This window comes from Herpailurus yagouaroundi, unplaced genomic scaffold (genome assembly GCF_014898765.1).
Source record: "Herpailurus yagouaroundi ecotype Mexico unplaced genomic scaffold, PumYag 180, whole genome shotgun sequence".
Lineage (NCBI taxonomy): Eukaryota > Metazoa > Chordata > Mammalia > Carnivora > Felidae > Herpailurus > Herpailurus yagouaroundi.
Genome location: NW_024412411.1, coordinates 14,570,851 through 14,591,380, shown reverse-complemented (window position 1 = coordinate 14,591,380; position 20,530 = coordinate 14,570,851). Strand labels below are relative to the sequence as shown.

The 20,530-nt window shown below is 35.3% G+C and overlaps 1 protein-coding gene across 1 annotated transcript in view; it reads left to right on the top strand.

Annotated features, from left to right (window-relative positions):
* The window catches only part of DLG2 (discs large MAGUK scaffold protein 2), a 2,103,489-nt gene that overhangs the window by 10,892 nt on the left and 2,072,067 nt on the right, over positions 1–20,530 (top strand). The window contains exon 2 of the mRNA XM_040489720.1: positions 5,148–5,279. Within this exon, the coding sequence (XP_040345654.1) occupies positions 5,148–5,279 (132 nt within the window). The remainder of the gene's footprint in view (positions 1–5,147; positions 5,280–20,530) is intronic.

The window sequence follows — 20,530 nt, the reverse complement described above, 5'->3', positions numbered from 1 at the left end:
CTCAATCTGACGAACCGTGAGATCATGACCTGAGCCAAAATCAAGAGTCAGATGTTTAATTGTCAGCCACCCACGCTCCCCTGAAGTGTAAATTTTAATACTAAAAAGTTCGTTCTAAAGACCTGGCACAAGGTGACTTTTCTATTAGCATTTATCATTTTATTATTTTCATATGAATATCCTTAATTTATAAAATAACAAAAACCAATAATAAGAATTAAGCGTATATAAATATTTCCTAATAAAATATTTTTATTTGCTAGTAAACATGTGTCATAAGTAATAATAAAAATTATTACTGCAGTGTTGCCTGTATTTACTTAAAATGGTATGAGAAAAAGAAAACCTAGTTGTTCTTACTTGTTTTAAGTGATATTTATCACACTGTAGTTAAAGTGCTCTTTCTAAAGCTTTAAAAAATGGTCATGCTCATCTTCACTTAAAAATCTTCCAGGGTTGGGGTACCTGGGTGGCTCAGTTGGTTAAGCATCTGACTCTTGATTTTGGCTCAGGCCATGATCACAGCATCGTGAGATCGAGCCCCATGTTGGGCTCTGCACTGAACACGGAGCCTACTTCAGATTCTCTCTCTCCCTATCACTCTACCCCTCCCTCTCAAAATAAATGAATAAACATTTTAAAAAAAGTTCTTCCATGGCTTGTTATTCCTCCTTGGGTATAAGGACAAATTTTACATGGTCTCTATTGGCATCAGCTTCTTTCCTCCCATGGCACCTGGTACCTCATCATAACATTATTACACTCTATTTTAATATTTTACTTTGTTGGAATTTCCTATTTAATTATCTTTACTTTCAGACAAAAATCTCTAAGTGCAGAATATTGCCTATCTTGTTTAATATTGAGTTTCCAGTGTCTGGAACATAGCTAGATACTCAAAAATAGAACTTAATTCTAGTAAGAAAGAACTTATTATTTTGATCTACCAGACTTTTAAAGGTAGGGCCATTTATATGTTATTTATTTATGTTATGAATACAATTTTTATGTTAATTGCATGCTTGTGAAAATTAGTTATTCAACATTTAACACTAGATTTTAAAATTCACCCAAACAATTTATGTCTGATTGACCAAGTTCTTTTCTTTTCTTTTCTTTTTTATAGCAATTTACTCAATTCTGTTCTGAAGGATTAAGGGTAGTATTGTGGAGAGAACACTATACTTGCAATCAAAAGCTTTAACATTAAGCTCCAAATATGTTATTTAGTAGCTCTGTGCTCTTGGACAAGCTACTATGGATTTAAGTTTCCTGTATATTAGACCTGATATGACTTCTTAGTGGTGAGAATCAGATAAAATGCATGTAGAAGTTCTTTTTGAGCTATAAAAAATTTTGCATAGATTTACGTAAAGGAATTTCATTATTCTAACTGCTCTGCTCTTAAAGATTTGTGTATTAAGTTCACCTTTTCTCCTACTATACTTTCATCATAATTTTCTTAACACCATATATTCTGTAATTTGTCCATTTTTAAGTTGTGGCAAATAATTTTATGTGTCATATTTTCTTTTTTTTAAAAGCTCATTTGTTAGCACTATTGCCATTCACTGTTTCAAATTTAAATTACCTGTCCCAAATTATTTATAACTTCTGGAAATGCTATTCTTAAACCAAGAAGTTGAACCTTAATTAGCTGACACATGATTACCTACAATTGCAATTATGTAACAGTCACTATGTCCTTTGCATTGCATTGCATTGCATATTTCCTGCAAAAATTTTTATTTTGCAAAATTATTCCCCACTCTCCATTTCTTCTTGTGTCTGCCTTCAGGTAGTCCAAATGTAGTTTCATTCTTCCAGTAGATGGTGGAGTCCTATGAAGATAGATTTCTTTTAATGAAGAAAATAGGAGAAGAGAATTGTGGTCATTATACTGGCAATTCAGGTGAAAAATTCTCCACTTCTAACTGGTTATTTGAATGTCAATTAAAGTATTAGTGCTGATTGGATAATTATCTCAATTTTCTACTTTATCCAACTTGTCAACATCTGGCTAGGGGTTTTTGTCTCATAAAACAGGATCCTTGTCATCTTGTCTTTTTTATTTTTTTGCTTGATGTTTTCATCTTTTCACAGGTATCTAGTTTTAGGTTACCCTGGATATTATGCTCTCATTATTCAGAAATAAGAATTTCGGTAGAGTGAGCTAAAGGGCATAATGGAATTGACACAAGAAGGTGATCATTACTGACAACCGAAAGAAGAAAAAAGGGCAGCCATAATTCCAGCACTAGATGCTGGCATGCAAAAGTCTAAGGGAAACTTGACCATATTTGACCATTTGTTTTTCTTATATTCTAGCATCTTATTTTATGTGTCAGGTTTTTCTCATACAGAGATGAGAAGCATAATAAGCTTTATTGGTTTAGAGAACATCTAGCTGCTTTGAATCAATACAGTGTCTTCCCTGGGTAGTTATTCAGTAAATATGTGTTGAATGAATTAGTGGAAGTCCTCTTATCTAACAAATTATATTTATAGATGTGATTATGGAAATGCTGTTGATACCTTTTTTTAATGTATCGTTAAATTCAAAATTCATTTTAAATGAGTTTTATTCACAAGAATAAAAGATCAGAGTAAGAGAATACCTACAAAAATGACACAAAGCTAAAAAAGAGCTTAAAAATATAATTGTAAAAAAAAGGAAAAAAAAAGATGCCTAGGTTTAAGTACATTTTCAAAGACTACCTAACAAATGAAGGGATGAAAAAGACTAAAGCTTGAAATCTGGAGCCCAAAGATACGTAGAAGTACTGAGGAAGGTATAATTATGGTATTGTTGATTACTTACATTAGTGGTTAGGAATGAATTAGAGTATGAGATCTATAAGCTACTATCATTTCAGGGAAACAGCTGATTTTTTAACTGTTGTCAAAATGTGAGTTCAAATATTGGTTCTTGACTCAAAGAGTTAAAATATTTTATTGGGCAAAGTATGAAAGCATTTAAAAAATCAAAATTCTGTGCAAATGTACTAGCATATGTTTATGCTTTGCTTTAAAATTGGAGAGGGCTCCCTGTGCATCAACATTCATTTTTATTTATAACCTTTTTAGGTGACAAACTAATTACATGACATCCGTCTCCACTCCTGACTGCCTATTGAAATTCTCCCTTCTTTCAATGGAGTAAACTTAAGATTTGCTATGTTATAGAGGAAATTTGGGAAGACCTCACTGATACGGTGGTATAGGAGCAGAGATATGGAAGTGAAGGAACAAGCTTTATGGATATCTGAAGGAAGAATAATTAGGCAGAATAGTAGGTATAGAGACCCTGGGGTAGGAGAGTTCTTAGTATATGTGAGAATGAGCAGAGACCACTGTGGTTGGAGTAGACTGAGCAAGGGGAGAGGAGTAATAGCTGAAATCAGTGAGGTAGTCTTAAGCTAAGTGAGATGGGGAATCACTGGAGGATTTGAACTGGGGATGACATTATCTGGCTTATGATCTTTCTGGCTGCTGTGTTCAGAAAAGTCTGCAGGAAGGCAAAGGTGGTAGCATATAGGTTGGTAGGAGGTTATTGCAATAATGCAGGGGGTAGTAGATATTGGTGCACCAGGTGGTAGTACGAGCAAATGATAGTGGTGGTATTTGATGTTAGAGCCAACAGAATTCACTGATGGATTATATGTAGAGAATTAGAAAAGGAGAACAACAAATGACTCCAAGGATTCTGGCCTGAAAAATTGGAAGGACGAGAGAGAACAACTGCAGGAGAAGCAGTAAAGGTAGATAAGATCTGGAGTTCAGTTTTGACAAGTTAAGTTTGAGATGCTCACTAGACATCCAAATGGAAATGTTGAGTGTACAGTTTAAAAAATTTTTTTTTCAACGTTTATTTATTTTTGGGACAGAGAGAGACAGAACATGAACGGGGGAGGGGCAGAGAGAGAGGGAGACACAGAATCGGAAACAGGCTCCAGGCTCTGAGCCATCAGCCCAGAGCCTGACGCGGGGCTCGAACTCACGGACCGCGAGATCGTGACCTGGCTGAAGTCGGATGGTTAACCGACTGCGCCACCCAGGCGCCCCTTGAGTGTACAGTTTAATATGAGACTGGGATTCAAGGGGAAATGCCTGAGCTATAAATATAAACGTGGGAGTCTTAAGGGTTCCGATAATATTTAAAGCCCAGGAGACTTGCTAAAGTTACCTACGGAATGAGAATAGAGAGGAGTTTCCAGATGTTTAGAGGCTTGAGGAATGAGAAGGAACCAGAGAAAGTGAACAAAGGGCAGCCATGATATAGGAGGAAAAGCCAGAAGATAGTGCTACCTTGGAAGCATTGGTGTGCTGGAATGGGCCCACGTCAGTTTGTAAGAGCCTACTGTTACATTTTTAACACATCTGTAAACTGGTTTAAATGCAGCCGTCTGAACATTAAGTTATGTAAACTTACATTAAATGAATTATGTTAAATATAAAAGTAATAAATACTCAAAACTCATCACTTCCTAATATTTTTCTACATTTTGATACTACGTATGTTCTTGAGGTTATTTGCATCTATTGTATCTGTATGGTGGGAAAGCTCTGTGATCAATTCCCGGGTCTGCATTCAGTTAAGTCATGTGGGTATCTTGAAATTGGCCATGGTGGGAATATTTACACCTTGGATATTGCAAATGCTACAAATCAGGGCTTGATTTATTGTTCTGCTAAAAAAGTGATAAAGAAAATGTTAACGCAAGTGCAAGGTAAAAGCATATTATGTCTCTAGCTGTTACACTGTGATTAGCATAGACATTGAGGAAGTATTTGTCCACTACTAAAAAATTATTTGATTCAGCAAAGAAATCACAAAATTGATGAAGGAGTGAGTGGAGGTTTATACCATAAGCCATCCTTGTTGTTTCATTTTTATCTTATTAATGTAACAAAAAAAATCAACCAACATTTATGTTGGAACTACATTTATCAATTACAACCCTAAGTTGGCTCTGATTAAAAGAATTGGGCAAAAATCAATAAAAATATTCTTGAGAATCTATTGATTATATGGAATTTATAATGAAAAGTTATGCATCTTCTTATTACTTGTACATTTCATGTTATATATGAGGTTCCTATTTTTCCAGGACTATAAGACAGAATTTTAAAATCATGTTTTTCAGATACTGACCGAGCTTTATCATTACTGGAAGAATACTGCAAAAAATTAAGGAAACCAGAGGAACAGCAGTTGAAAAATGCTGTTAAAAAGGTGATGGGTATCTTTAAGAGCAGCTTATTCCAAGCTCTGCTAGGTATGTATTAAAAAGTTATCATTATAATGGTCAGAATTGGGCTTAATAGTTTGAGTAACGTGGTCAAAGAACCTAATGTTAACCAAACTTAAACTCGAATAATTTTCCATGATAGTGGAGGAAAAGATTTGTGTTTTGTTTTTTTTTTCTTTTCCTTATTTAAGGCTAACCTAAAAAAGAACTGTTAAAAAGTAGAAAAAATAGAGTAGTTATTAAAACTATGAATATTTAAAGAATGATTTGTATAGGAAGGGAAGTTTACACAGGAAGAAATCTGAGTGGTTTGTTGCCAAAAAACTGACAACAAATGCTGGAGAAGGAACCTACCTCCCTCTAGAGAAGGAACAGGCTATATAGCACGAAACATAATGGGTCATTTCTACTCAGCCTCTTAGTTGTACTTTTATTCTCTTAAAACAAAAGTTAAAATACTCTTTTCATCTTTTGCTTCTCTTACGAAAGTTTATGATCCATATTTAAAATTCTATTGATGAAGATCTCAGTGCTTTGGAACTTTTGTCAATTTGTCATGAATTTAACCACATAATGTCAATCTTAGTTTAATCTCTAATGTGTTAAAGATTGTGTGGCTTATGTATGTGTGTCTTCATATGTGTATGTTTTGCATTTATGCAGATAACTTTTCATTCTTGGCATAATATTTTAATAGTTGAAATAAACTAGCAAAAGATATAAACAAACAAAAACTAACTTTAATCAACTAACTAAACAATTAAAAAAACCCACTCAATTATACTGTATTTTACTATGCTTAAACAGTACCTTTTACAGAAATAACTGAGTCTACTACATATTCCCATTATTTTTTCAGGTCTGGTAGTGATGGATGTAAAATCTAAAAGTGATGGATGTAAAACCCATTTGGATTAATTTTGAAAACATTTTATGTATGTTTTTATTATGTCTACCCTTACGGACAAAAACTCCAGCCTTATGGTGTGAATGTAATTTAAAAAAAACCATTAAATTTTGAAAATCTAAAATTCAGCTATTGAATAAAAATAGAAGTAAAAAGCTTTATAGGATTATTTTGCCTGTGGATTAATTTCTTTAAAATATTTTTTTTGTGGCTGGTAAGAATTAATGACACAAATAACTATAATCATCTTAGTGGTATTCAATAAAAACAACTCTAAATGGAGTCTTACAGAATTTAAATTAATCCTGCCATTAGAGAATAGTATTTTGGAGAACATTTTTAAACCACATATTTCTCAATTAAAAATTAATAGTTTCATCTAGTTGATAATTAGTAAAGGTTATTAACTGAATGGTAGTATCTCTAAATAGATTTGTATGATGTGTTTAGTTGACTGTTGCCAAATGTTTTGAGAATTTGAATTTTTGAGAACTTGATTTAGGAAGAGTATTGTTAGATGCTTTAGATACTTTTACTATGCTTTGGTAATGTCGCCATTTGGTATCACAATATTATATGGGGAATAAAAGGGCAAACGAATGACAAAGAATTACGTTTTGCCATTGTTTTGGGTGAGTGATAAATATCTTGGCAAAAAGCCTATAGCATAGTTTGAATTTCTCTAATAAAATGAAAGGCAACAATAATCTGTAAAAAGCTGTTATATAAGTAATCCTGGTGGTCAGCTTGGAATGGATAGATTTGCTTTGGCTAGTCTTTAAAAGTCATTTTGGGATAAACCAGACTGCAAAGATTGGAGCAACATTATGCAACAAAACATAATTTTCATTTCGGTTCTATGTGGGTTGATAACTGATAACTAATTTTATTATTATTGAATGTTTGAGTGTTTCACTGTGTATTTTCTTTAAGGACTCAAAAGAAGAAAAACCAGGTAGCCCTCTGCATCCTCAAGGGGATTGTATCATTATAAAAGGATAAGTAGGGACTTATTGATAAATAGAGCATTGTTGATGGTCTGTAACTTTCTGTTTGAACTGGCTACCTCCTACCCTACCCTCCTCTTTTTTTCTGTTACAAGTAATGGAACATAGTGGCTTCACCTGTTCTGATATTCAGACAGACAGTACATTGAAATAATACCTTTCATGAATCTCAGTTAAATAGAGAAAGGAATCATAATGCAGAAAACCCAGCACAAGTGGGTAGTGAAGTAAAATATTATTATTTCAAGATGGACTATAATGTTTACATATCACCAGAAAACCAAGCCTTCTCTTGACAGATGAAAAGCATCACTTCAAAAATGAATACTAGTCTCCTTTTGTGGTCCTTCCATCATATGCTTTAAAAAAAAATCCCACACGCTACTATGTCTTAGATGGTATTATCTGTGAGTACAGAATTCTGTCTACATAATTTTGGCCATTATTATAGCGCATGAAAGCATTTTACAAGTGGGTTCTGTGATTGTGCGGTGGAAGGCGGTGACAAAGGTATTGTTTTTTAATTTTTAAAATAATAACTTTATCAGATTATGAAAGCAATACGTTTATTCTTTAAAAATTTTTAAAATAAAGTCAAAGTAGAATATAAAATCCTATGGTAAGAGACATTCCTTTTATTGTAAATAGGATATATGCTAAATGTAGACAATGATCAACTGTTTGATTAACTTTCTACCTCCTTGAGTTTCAGTATACTTTGTTTTAATTTTCCATCTATCAATAACTGATAGTGGAAAAACTCACTTACACTTTAAAAAAGTTAGTAATTAGTGTTCATTAATGTAGAAAAAAGAAAAATCCTTTAAACAACAATGTGCTAGGAGCTGCACATTTAGATGTTGGGCTTAGGGTGACATCTTGTGGTAAAACTAAGGTAAAAGTTTTGTCCAATGATAATCACAGTTTTATATGATTACATTATTAGCTCTACAGATTTTGAATATAAGTAAATTGGATTTCTGTGATATTTTACAAATTAATTTAGGTATATTTTATTTAGTTTAAAACATTCAGTTTTTCCAGCTACTCTATTAGGTTATTTATTCTTCATTTAGGTGATGAAGGAGCAAGATGGAAATGTTTTTATTATTTTGATACTTCTCTTCCAGATGCTATTTGAATATTTAAAGATTTCCATTACCACTATAATTATTTGCAAGAAACATTTTTTTTTTAATTTTTTTTTCAACGTTTATTTATTTTTGGGACAGAGAGAGACAGAGCATGAACGGGGAGGGGCAGAGAGAGAGGGAGACACAGAATCGGAAACAGGCTCCAGGCTCTGAGCCATCAGCCCAGAGCCCAACGCGGGGCTCGAACTCACGGACCGCGAGATGGTGACCTGGCTGAAGTCGGATGGTTAACCGACTGCGCCACACAGGCGCCCCGCAAGAAACATTTTAATAATATAATGGGTCATTTTATTCTCAGATATGTACCTCAAATGTCCTTTGCTTTTATACCTTATTGAAAAATTTTTTATTCTTTATTTATTACTCATACAATTATGGATAGAACTATGCATATATACTTAATGAGTTTCAGACCCTTTAAAATCTTATTAACCTTTTGATCTGATTATATTTCCTCTTATTTCACTGCAGTGTGTGAGGAGGTCTTTTGGGGAAATATTTAGAAGAGAATGGACAGTAAAGTGCTATTTTCCTTAAAACCTTGCCAGTAGCAACATCTTAGAAAAGTGCTTATCCCTTGCATGTCAGATATTGTGTTATAGTAGAATATTTTTTATGTCCATAAATCTTAACATAGAACCTTATGGATTCATAGGGGTAATACAGTAGATATACTACATGTTGGGATATACTGCATGTTGGAATATACAGTAGATATACTACTATTTTGGGATTTATCACCTCCTTGTTGAAGCCTTCTGTCATATCCCTACTTGATAGTAACTTTAACCAGCCCTTTTATTATGGCTTGTAGCATTTTTTTCAGATTACTGTAAAGCATTTATTATATTGCCTTATGAATACACTGAATATATTTCTGTCCCCTTAGTAGACTGTGAGTAGTTTGGGAGTTGAAGTTATATGTAAGTTATATGGGGATACTTTGTATCCCCAGTATATTGACCCTAATAAGAGAAGGCCTTCAATAAATTTTATTTATTCATTTACTCAATAGTTATTTTTAAAATTCCTGTTATGTATTAGAAATTGTGCTAGGCAATGGGGATACAACAATAAACTATAAAGGAGAGGATAGTCCTTGCCCTTATGGATAAATGAGAACAATCAAGTAGGGAAAAGAGGCATTAGGTATGTAGATAGTTGATTATTATTTTTTTTTAACGTTTATTATTTTTGGGACAGAGAGAGACAGAGCATGAACGGGGGAGGGGCAGAGAGAGAGGGAGACACAGAATCGGAAACAGGCTCCAGGCTCTGAGCCATCAGCCCAGAGCCTGACGCGGGGCTCGAACTCACGGAGTGCGAGATCGTGACCTGGCTGAAGTCGGACGCTTAACCGACTGCGCCACCCAGGTGCCCCTAGATAGTTGATTATTTAAATGTAGTGATGGCAAGTACTCAATACAAAATGTAGTGTTTTTCCAATATAGTAATTCCAATATAATGTTTTTTTTTTTTTTTCAAAATAACATCTTTGTGAAAGCATCCTGGCTATTTTGGTCCTAATTATTCATTGTAATGTGTAATTTTTGCCACCTGCTCATAAGATAGTCAAAGGATTTTTTTATTACAGATTATAATGAGGGTGAAAATCCACATGGTTATATGAATTTGGAAAAACTTGGCTCTAATCCCCCAACGCAGAGGTTCTCAAAGCATGGTTCTTGGATCAGCAGCATCAGCATCACCTGGAAACTTGGTTAGCATTGTAAATTCTTGGGCCTTACTCCATACCTACTGAATCAGAAACCTGGAAGTAGTGCTCAGTAAATAGTGTTTTAATAAGCCTTTTAGGTGATTCTGAGGCATGCTAAACTTTGAGAACATATGTTCAAAATGATTAGGTATTTGGCCACTCAAGGAAAGTAATATAGCACATGAATATTATTAATACCTTGGTAAGATACGACCGTGTCATTTCTTTATTCTTGGGTTTTACAAAGATTTGATTTGATCCGTAACAAATATAATGAGCTATTATTCTAGGATATATTTGGAGCACCTTAAGAACCCATAACTTAATGAATATAATTATGGCATCTAATTTTCTTTTTAAAGTACAATAGTATATCTGAAACTGATTTTTTTTTTCTTTTGGATACTTAATGGTAGTGTCTACCTATGAGGCTATGGATAGAGAACAGCAAAACTACACTGAGATGTTGCTATTGCATACCCAAGGCTCACTAGTATGTGCTTGCTGACAGTTACAGACTTAATGAGGTGCTCCAGTAAAATATATAAATTGCTATATGTCAACACCTTTAAATAAGTCTTGACTGGTCAAAGCAGTACATGTTAGATTCCTAGATACTTTAAGTTTTACTCTTCTGCCTACTTCTGCTTACACAGGTATTTCAGTTATTGCAATTGAGTAATAATAATTAATGAAGTATTTATGAAGTGTTTAATTTACATGGACATACGCAATTGGTATTACTAACGACAAAATCCTTTCCCTTAAGGAGGTTAAGGTCAATTGGGAAGGTAATATTCACATATATACAAACAAGTACAAGACAGGATATAAATCAAGGACTAAACTCTGAAGGCTAGGCCAAGCTGCTGTAGGAGTTTAGAGAAGCATGGGATCATGGTACATTGGTGTTGGTAGGAAAGCTCTTATATAAAATGTAAACTTGAGCTGGGTCTTGTCGATGATAGGATTTGGGTAAGAAAAGGATAGAAAAGGACATTTTTACCATCCATCCATTCATTCAAAAGATATTTACTGAACATTGTGCTTGGCATTGTGATATATACTGGGGAGACAAGCTTTAAACAAAATTGCATAGTTATGTTTACAATTATGGTAAATGATACAAAGGACAAGGAGAGGGTGCTATGAAAAGAGGCTTAACCTTTGCAGTGGAATCAGGGAAAGCTTTCTTAGGGAATTGGTATTTGAGGTGATGAAAATTATACTGATTCATGGAGGTCAGAAGGACAGCGAGGAAACGGATGTGACGAGAACAAGGGTTCTTATGTTATTTATGTTTATAAATACATTTATGTTTTTAAAATGTCTAGGAATTAGATAAAGCATCACATTAAACTTAAGTCTCTTCCAAAGGCTTATTTAAATTTGAAGGTAAACTTGGACAAACAGGAGTGGTAATGTAAAATGTGGCCCAAACAATCCTTATTATAGCCCTTTGTTAAACTGTCATATACTGAGTGTGATTAGTTGTGTGTTTCATGTCACATGGAATCAAGTATATCTTAAGTTAAATTTGACACTTCACATTAGATGCCATCAAAAGAGTTGGATGCCATTCTTGGCTCTGGACTCTGTATCTTTGCTGGAGAATTTATGTCACCAGATGGCACCATTTAACAAAATTTATGTACTTTGGATGCTTATAAGGCTGGTTGTTTCTAAATGAAACAATTTTATTTGTGCTATAGCTGAAATAGGAAAAATTAATTTATTTTGATGGCATGTGAGACTTCTCTACAGAGGAATGTAGTGAAACCCTAAAACTTTGAGAACATGAAAGGATTTGGGTGATTTCTGCTTAAGTACAGAATAAATAAGAATTTGGTAATGATCACTGTCACTGATCTATGGCAGGTGGCAAAAAAGCAGAACACTATAGGTTTGCCCATCTAGGTTTTCTCAAAGCTATTGTAATAATATTATGAATATTTTAACCTTGAATTTAACTTTCAGATGTAGGTATTTGATATGCATAATAAAAACATAGAGAAAATTCTATAAGATTATTTTAGGAATAGGCCTTTCTAGATGTCTTGAAATATTATGATAATAATATATTAATTTTTTTTCAATAGAGCATATGATCTTTTGAACTATAGAACTAAAAAAATTAATAGAACATGATGTAGATGTTTTTTTCTTAGTGTAAATGTTCATCTCAAAGAAATAAGTATTTGTTACTTTCTTGGTTAAAAACTTCCTTAACACTTTTCTTACCTTTCAGCAGAATTAGTCACTTTCTTCCTTATGTTTCTGTATTTGTTCATGTTTCTGGTAAGGCAGATATTACATTGTATTACTGTTAATTGATTACATGTTAGTTTCCCTCATGTAAGCTGTGAGCTTCTTGAATGCAGGGACTGATTCTAATTCAGTGTGTAGCACATGTCTGATATGGAATATTCTGTCATTAAATTTCATTTATTTGACAAAATACATTTTGAACCCCTGCTATCTAAGAGATACTGTATCAGGCTCTGGGAATTTAGTGACAAGAGACATGTGAACCTATTTTCATAGAGTACGTAATCTGCTAAGAGAGACAGACATTAAACAAGTACTATAGTGATAAGTACTTTGAAATAAAAGTTATTTGGATTAACCAGTAAAATCATAAGGAATTACTTAACTGGTCAAATTCATGTTAGTGTATTGTGTTTGTTTAAAAATATTTATTCTTTTAAAAAATATATTATTTTTTACATTTATTTATTTATTTTTGAGAGAGAGAAAGAGATAGTGAGCAACCAGGGGAGGGACAGAGAGAGAGGGAGAGAGAGAATCCTAGGCAGGCTCCATGCTGTCATCACAGAGCCCGATGTGGAGCTTGAACTCACGAACTGTGAGATCATGACCTGAGCTGAAATCAAGAGTCAGACACTTAACCGACTGAGCCACCCAGGTGCCCCTAAAAATGTTTATTCTTAAAAAAACAACAAATAAACATTTATTTATTTATTTATTTATTATTTATTATTTAAGTAATCTCTACACCCAGTGTGGGGCTTGAACTCATGACCTTGAGTTCAAAAGTCACATGCTCTGCCAACTGAGCCAGCCAGGTACCCATTAAAAACGTTTAAATACTGTTTATTAATTAAAACCTCCTAGTCGTATCTATTATCGTTATAAATTCCAACTTCTCACCTGTAAGGTTCCCCATCTCCTCTGCCTACGTCTCATCTCATCTCTTCTCTACTCACTACATTCCAGCCACATGGCCTTCTCTCTGTTCCTAAATGCTGTTCATGACATGCTTTTCTTTTGTTTGGAGTACGTTTCTACCCAAATCTTTGCCTTATTGGCTTATGTCATTATTTAGCTCTCAGTGCCTCTAAAGTGCCTTTCTACCTCACTTCCCATTTCCACCCCACCCCCAAGTCATACCTATCACATTACTTTTTTTATTTTTGTGACTGTGTGGATCACTATGTGAAATTTTGTTTATGTGTTTTTTTCATGAGTCTCTCCACTAAAATGTAGATTTGATAAGAGCAGCCATCTTGCTTCTCTTATTCATTGCTGTGTCTGTTATATTAGCTTAGTGCTAACACATATTAGCCATTAAATAAATATTTATTAAATGAATGATGAATAAGTGAGTGTTGCTGCATGCCTGGTACTATGTTAGATTCTTGCTTAAGTTAGAAATGTACTCATTTGAAAGGAGTAGAAAGCTTATGTAAGTAGGGTTTTACTTTTTACTACATAATAGGAAATCTGAAGGTAGGCAGTTGCTGGCATTGGGTCAGCATCTCAGGAAAGTTCTGGTTAATGTCTTTGCTGGGTGGAAATTGTAATATGTCCTTAGGGAGAAATGTAGGAGTATAGTGCCAGTAGAACCCAAGGCAAGTGTTGTCATCCAGGTTGAGCACTTGGGAGCTTTGTCTGAGCTGAGAGAATGACTGCATGAGTGGCCATCAGTATGCTCAATGACCATATGGACAGGGACATTGCTTCAGGACGAGAGGAGCAGAGAACAGCATTTAAATCCAGTGAATACAACCTATTTCTACCCCCAAGAGTATGATGGCTATGATGGCAGATAAACTGTATGCCCCCTCCAGAATTGTTTACTCACATATAGCTGGGCATTATTTTAGAGATAAGCAGAATGATGGGTAGACTATAGGGATTTAGGGTTTCTGAGGCAGCTGGATAAGCCACGGACACAGTAAAGATCTATACAATTTGCTTGCACATCCATGGTGTAGTGTATGTTTTACACGAGACTCCATTATATTGAACATAGCTCTCAATGTAGATTCTAACTTCATACTCTTTTCAAATTTGGGATTGAGTGTTGAAAAAGATTAATCACAAGAAGGAGCAATGGGAAAGGAATTATTTGACAAGAATATGATAGGAAAGTCTTCCCTTTCATCCTGTTAGTTCTGGTTTCTGGCAAAAGATAGGCATGGTGTAAAATGAGGTGCATTGATCTACTTAAGTTTGTTTACATGAATTGGTCCTAAGAGTTGCTTAAGAAAACACTTATCCCCTACATTATTTGCTGCTCAGAAGCCTTGGAACTTCTTACACTATATTAGGAATTCTAAACATTCTGGTAATAACCTACAGATACACTATGCAGCATAAATTTCCCTGATTTCTAGTTTCTGAGTCCCTGGGTTCTACTTTATATTCATTTTCCAGTTTGCTGTCAAAATAATAAACCTTCACGAAACCATAAAATTAGCATTCTCTTTGTAGGCTATATGTATATATGCAAATTGAGTCATCAAATGTACCTAGAACCACAAAACTCCATTGGGCATGGCGTTTCTTACAAAATGCCTTGATCACGAATCCCTAGAATTTTAAGGCACTTTTAATAAGCTCACAGAAACAAATTATACAGAATATTAAACAATACTTTCACAAAAACCTTGAGTTATAAAAATAAGCCACTTAAAAATTAATAATTACTTCAGAAATAAGCTTCATGCTTTAGAAATAGTTTCTGCAAAAGTTTCTTGAAGAAGAGTTTAAGAGCTCTTCAACTGATCAAAATAGGACAATAATTATAAATATGAAGGTGAGTCTTAAATTTCATTAATTGAGATAATTGGTGCATGAACAAAACTTGATTATTTTAGGTGCAGAACTCCATTATAAATTTTCAGGATACATGTTTACATTTTTCTGCCATTTTTCTCATAAAATCTAATTTTTAAAACTTTCTAGAATGGGAGGGGCACCTGGGTGGCTCAGTCGGTTAAGCAACTTTGGATCAGGTCATGATCTCACAGTTTGTGAGTTCAAGTCCCACATGGGGCTCTGTGGTGACAGCTCAGAGCCTGGAGCTTGTTTTGGATTCTGTGCCTCTCTCTCTCTCTCTCTGCCTGTCCCCTGCTTGCATTCTGTCTCTCTTTCTCAAAAACGAACATTAAACAAACAAACAAACAAACAACCTCTCTAGAAGGCAGCCCCTGGAAATTTGGGAAATTAAACATATTTAACAGCTCTCTGTAAGTACTAAACCAATTTTGGTGCAGGATACTTCCATTTCCCAAGTTTGAGTATTTATAATTGTAACATGGAAGGAGGTGAGCTAATGACTTTATTTATAAACATGGATAATTATGGAGAGGAATAGTGACTCTGCATATTGAATGAGCATTGTAGAAAATAGACAGTAATGCCAAATAGACAGCCAATCACCGAGACAAGGATTTCCTTGTATGAAGCAAGGAAAGAGTTTAGTTGAGAGATAGTCATACGAGGAGATAGGAGGCTGGCTCAAATTTGTCTCCCCTGATGGAGATTAGAACAAATTTTTGTAATCCTAGGGATTGAAAAGGACAGGGAAATTTATCACTATTCATGAGGAAATATCGGACATGCATACTGAGCAAATATATATAACAGTCATCCCATGTTCATTTTGAGGTGCAGACTTAACATTAAAATGAAGCAAAATTTGGCTCCTGCCATTAGGAGGTCATCTTCAGGACCAAGGGAGGGGCTGTGGGCATGCTCGGAGCTGATATAAAGTATATGGGATCTTAAACTTGTCATCTCTGGTAAGGAATGCAGAGTTTTGCTTGTTCATAGGCTGGAACCATATTGGTGGCTTTCATTTCTGTCAGGCCAGGTCTCTGTGGAGACCGCTATTGGATTTTTTAGTGGTTTCTGAAAAGAAACAATAGGTGATTAAGAAGAAACAGGTCTCTGAAAACCAAGTTTTAAATTTTCTGTTAGTCTTAACCTTATTAACCCTATGGAGCACTGCTTTAGTAATAGTCTGCAATAATTTTATACTTTCAAATTTGAAATATTATCATTATTTTGGCTTTGTTTGTGGACAATCTATTCCTTGGATGAGTTCTTTGATTTCCTTTTTAGCAATATTCTCTTCTTTTATCACATGTCAGCCACTTACTCTTATGTTTTATTCTACATCTTATCATTATTTAACAATCATGTCCCTCTAAAATCTCCACTCTGACCACCACTCATCACCTTTTTTGATCCTGTTCATTTCTATATTTCCCTTATCATCTTTCTTTGATCCCATAAGCACTGCTAAACGATCAGTACTATATATTTTCATGATCTGTAGCTACCATAAGTCCTCATGTCTCTCCTTACCCAGCTTAGAATACATGATTCATTGCTATAATTAACCATTTGCATACATCTTCAATTTCTTTGCTGTTCCTGCCATCTGCTGGCAAAATCCAACCTGTGGTTAACCCAATCTTTGTCTCTTCCATGCCTGCACCAATGCAGCCAAATGTAGCTGAAGAAATATACACAATCTTGTTAACTGATTTCACTTTAAATTTATGACCAGAAAGCTTTTTTTTTCTTGGACAGTTCACTTTCTTGTTTTTGTAGGGAACATTTCATACCTTCTTTCTCCTCAAATATAATACACTTCACATTCTGCAACATTATCTTCTGATTTTTTTTCCTGAGACAATAAAAACAGTCAAAAGAGAACTTCCTTATATTTTTACCAGTTAGTCTACTAACCTACCTATATCTGTATCCATATATTCTGCCTTCCCTTTTATTAAAGTGGATTACCTGTCCCTCTTTTTATCTAAGGCCAAATCCTCCTGTTGGATAGAGTATCAAGTCAAGAGTCCTAGAAGGTAACAGAAAGCTTTCTCAAAGAGAGTTTATTGAAGGATCTGTTTACAAAGGGTGCCTGAGTGGCTCACTTGGTTGAGTGTCCAACTTTGGCTCAGGTTATGATCTTGCAGTTCATGAGTTTGAGTCCCATGTTGGGGTCTGTGCTGACAGCTCAGAGCCTAGAGCCTGCTTCAGATTCTGTGTTTCCCTCACTTTCTGCCCCTCCCCTGCTCTCTCTCTCTCTCTCTCTCTCTCTCTCTCTCAGAAATAAACATGTAAAAAAAAAACAACCCACAAAGATATGGGCAGAGTTATGGGAACTATCCAGGGATGGAAACACTTGGGGAATAAGAATAGTGGGGACCTGAAGGAGCAGGAAGAGCAAGCTATCACTGTAACACAGAGAGCTATAACCAATGGAGGGGCTGTCTGTTAGAAACTATGGCTTTAGCCGAAGAGGAGCCAAACCGTGGCCCCAAAAGGAGAGAGCTGGAGAAATAAACATCCAAACCCCTCTCTCCTCCCTACCCTGATCTTCGGCTTGTGCCTCCCATTAGTGGACTTGAACTGGAAGCCAGAGGGCAAAAGAGCCAGATGACATAGTTTGTTGAGGTCAGCCTCCTAGGAATAGAGCAGGGTGAATAAAAGGAAAAACATGATCTGGAAAGGCAAATGAAGCAGATTCATGACAGTTCTATCCTGGTTTTCCTCATTTACTTAAAGAATATGCTACTGTAAATATTCTTTGTCTCTTTGCAATTAATTCACCTTCCTATTAAATTATGCCTGCTAGCACATAAACATCTTTTCTTGAAAAAGATTTGTTTGAATGTTTTATTATTTATTTTTGAGAGAGAAAGAGAGAGCAAGCAGGGGAGGGGCAGAGAGAGAGGGAGACAGTAAACATCTCTTCTTAAAAGAAGAGTTTGGAGTAAGGGTTAAGAGGATAGTTGTGTTTATATCTTGGTTCCTCTGCCACTTTCTGTTTGTATGGCTCTGGACAAGTTTCAGAACCACTCTGTGTCCCAATTTTTCAACCTATAACATGGCGGTGATAATAAAAGTGCCCATTTTGTAGGTTTGTCATGAGGATAAATAAGATAATACATGTATTGCATTTCAATCAATGCCTGATACATAATAAGTATTTGCTACTGTTGTCATCTTCAAAATCTATTCTCTTCATTGTCACTTCCCTTCACCTTGTCTTCTGGTTTCTGTCTGTGTTAGGTCAGTGGAAGGTACTAACAAGAAATCAGAAGAAAGAGAGGAAAGACAGGTTGGGTTATTTATTCTTCTGGCCCCTTTTCTTCTGGGCCATGATTTAGCAGTGAGTGCATTCTTCTACATAAGGCAACAGTTTTTGTATGTAGGCCTTTTTGCTTTTCACTAATCCCTTTAAGAGCAAAGTTTATGATAAGAATTGTTTATATTCGTAGCCAACACTTCTTTATCTTCCATTTTCTCTTGAAGCTACTCCAGATTAGGCTCTTGTTCTCTCCACCCTAAAGAGATTGTAGTTGTCCGGGTTATTGTGATATTGTGATTTATAAGAAATATGTGTTTGGTCATATATATTTCTCATTTGTATGGTCTTCATTCTTTGTTCTGAACCCACAGGGGCCTAAAATCCTTAGAATTTCCTTACATAAGAGCAATAAAGGTGTCTTTTGTTATGTTAATCAGATTACTTTTGCAAAGCCATTAGGTAACTCAAGGCTGAGGGAGGAGCTTGTTGACAGGCCCCACTTTAGGAGAAGGAAGAGGAGTTAGAGATTGAATTCCATTGCTAGTGATCAATGATTTAATGAGTCATGCCTACGTAAGGAAGCCCCCATGAAAACCCAAAAGGACAGGATTAGGAGATCCTCCAGGTTGGGAAACTTGTGGAGATTTGTGGGGAGTGGTGCTCCTGGAGAGGGCATAGAAGCTCAGCATATTGTCTCTATACCTTGCCCTCATATATCTTTTTAGTCTGTTCCTGAATTATATCCTTTTATAGTAAACCTGTGATCTCGTAACGGAAATGATTCTCTGAGTTCTGTAAGTCTCTCTAGCAAATTAATGGAACGTGAGAAGGATGTGAACCTTCAATATGTAGTTGGTGGGTTAAGAGCACAAGTAACAGCCTGGGCTTGCCACTGGCTCTGAAGTGGGTTGGGTGGGGCAGGTAGTAGCAGTCTGGTAGGACTGAGCCCATAACCTGTGGAATTCCACGCTATCTCTGGGTAGATATTATCAGAATTTATTTTAATTCTCATTACCCTAAGTGTAATGTGACTCCTGCCTCTCCCACCAGTTTTTTTATTTTTTTTATTTTTTTAATGTTTATTTATTTTTTGAGACAGAGACAGAGCATGAACAGGGGAGGGTCAGAGAGAGAGGGAGACACACCATCGGAAGCAGGCTCCAGGCTCTGAGCCATCAGCCCAGAGCCCGACACGGGGCTCGAACTCACGGACCGCGAGATCATGACCTGAGCCGAAGTCGGACCCCCAACCGACTGAGCCACTCAGGTGCCCCTCTCCCACCAGTTTTATTAACACTGTCAGCATTGCTCACTCCTGTCCAATACTGTTGGGCTTGAACTTTTCCTTGAACTGGCTTTCTACTTGAAGGCATTTGTACTTGCTGTTTTCTCTGTCTGCAAATGTTTGCCTACTTTCTCACTTACTCAAGTACCTGTCTACTTGTCACCTCCTCAGACCTCTCTAGGGCACTCTGTCCAAAATAGACACCCTTCACCCATTACTCGTTTTTGCTTACTCTATTTGATTCTTCTTTATTGTACTTATTAATATATATTTTCTTGTGCTATATATTTGTGGTCTTTTCCTCCCATCTTTAATGTAATCTTGAGGGCAAGGACTTTGTTGTCCTGTTCATTTTTCTAATCCCAACACTTAATAGAGTTCATGGAATATAATAGGAGCTAATATAATTTGGTGAATGAGGGAAAAGCTAATTTACTACTGATGGTCAACTTTTAGATTTTGGCAAGGTAACTGCATTAATGCTTTTTTTTTTTTTTTGCTTTTTCTATAAAATCAAAATCATTGGAATCTTAGATGAACAATGTTGAAAAATATATTCATTTATAAAGGGCTCTTGTGTTTGCAATATTTTATAGTTAGTACAGTGAGAATTTTGCATTTATTTTCAGGGTCTTTGTGCCAAGAGCTCGGGGCATTGAAGAATGTGATTTATGAGGTCAGGAAAGTACATTAGGTTAATTATTCTACTGCATTGCCAAGCAATCTCTTGGTGTTTGATGCTATGAAATGATCAAAACAGCATCATTTAAAATTGGTAGGCCTATTAAAACATGCAAATTTTACTTGTTTACATGTCCTGTTCCTTTTTGAGGTTATTGCTGATAAAAAAAA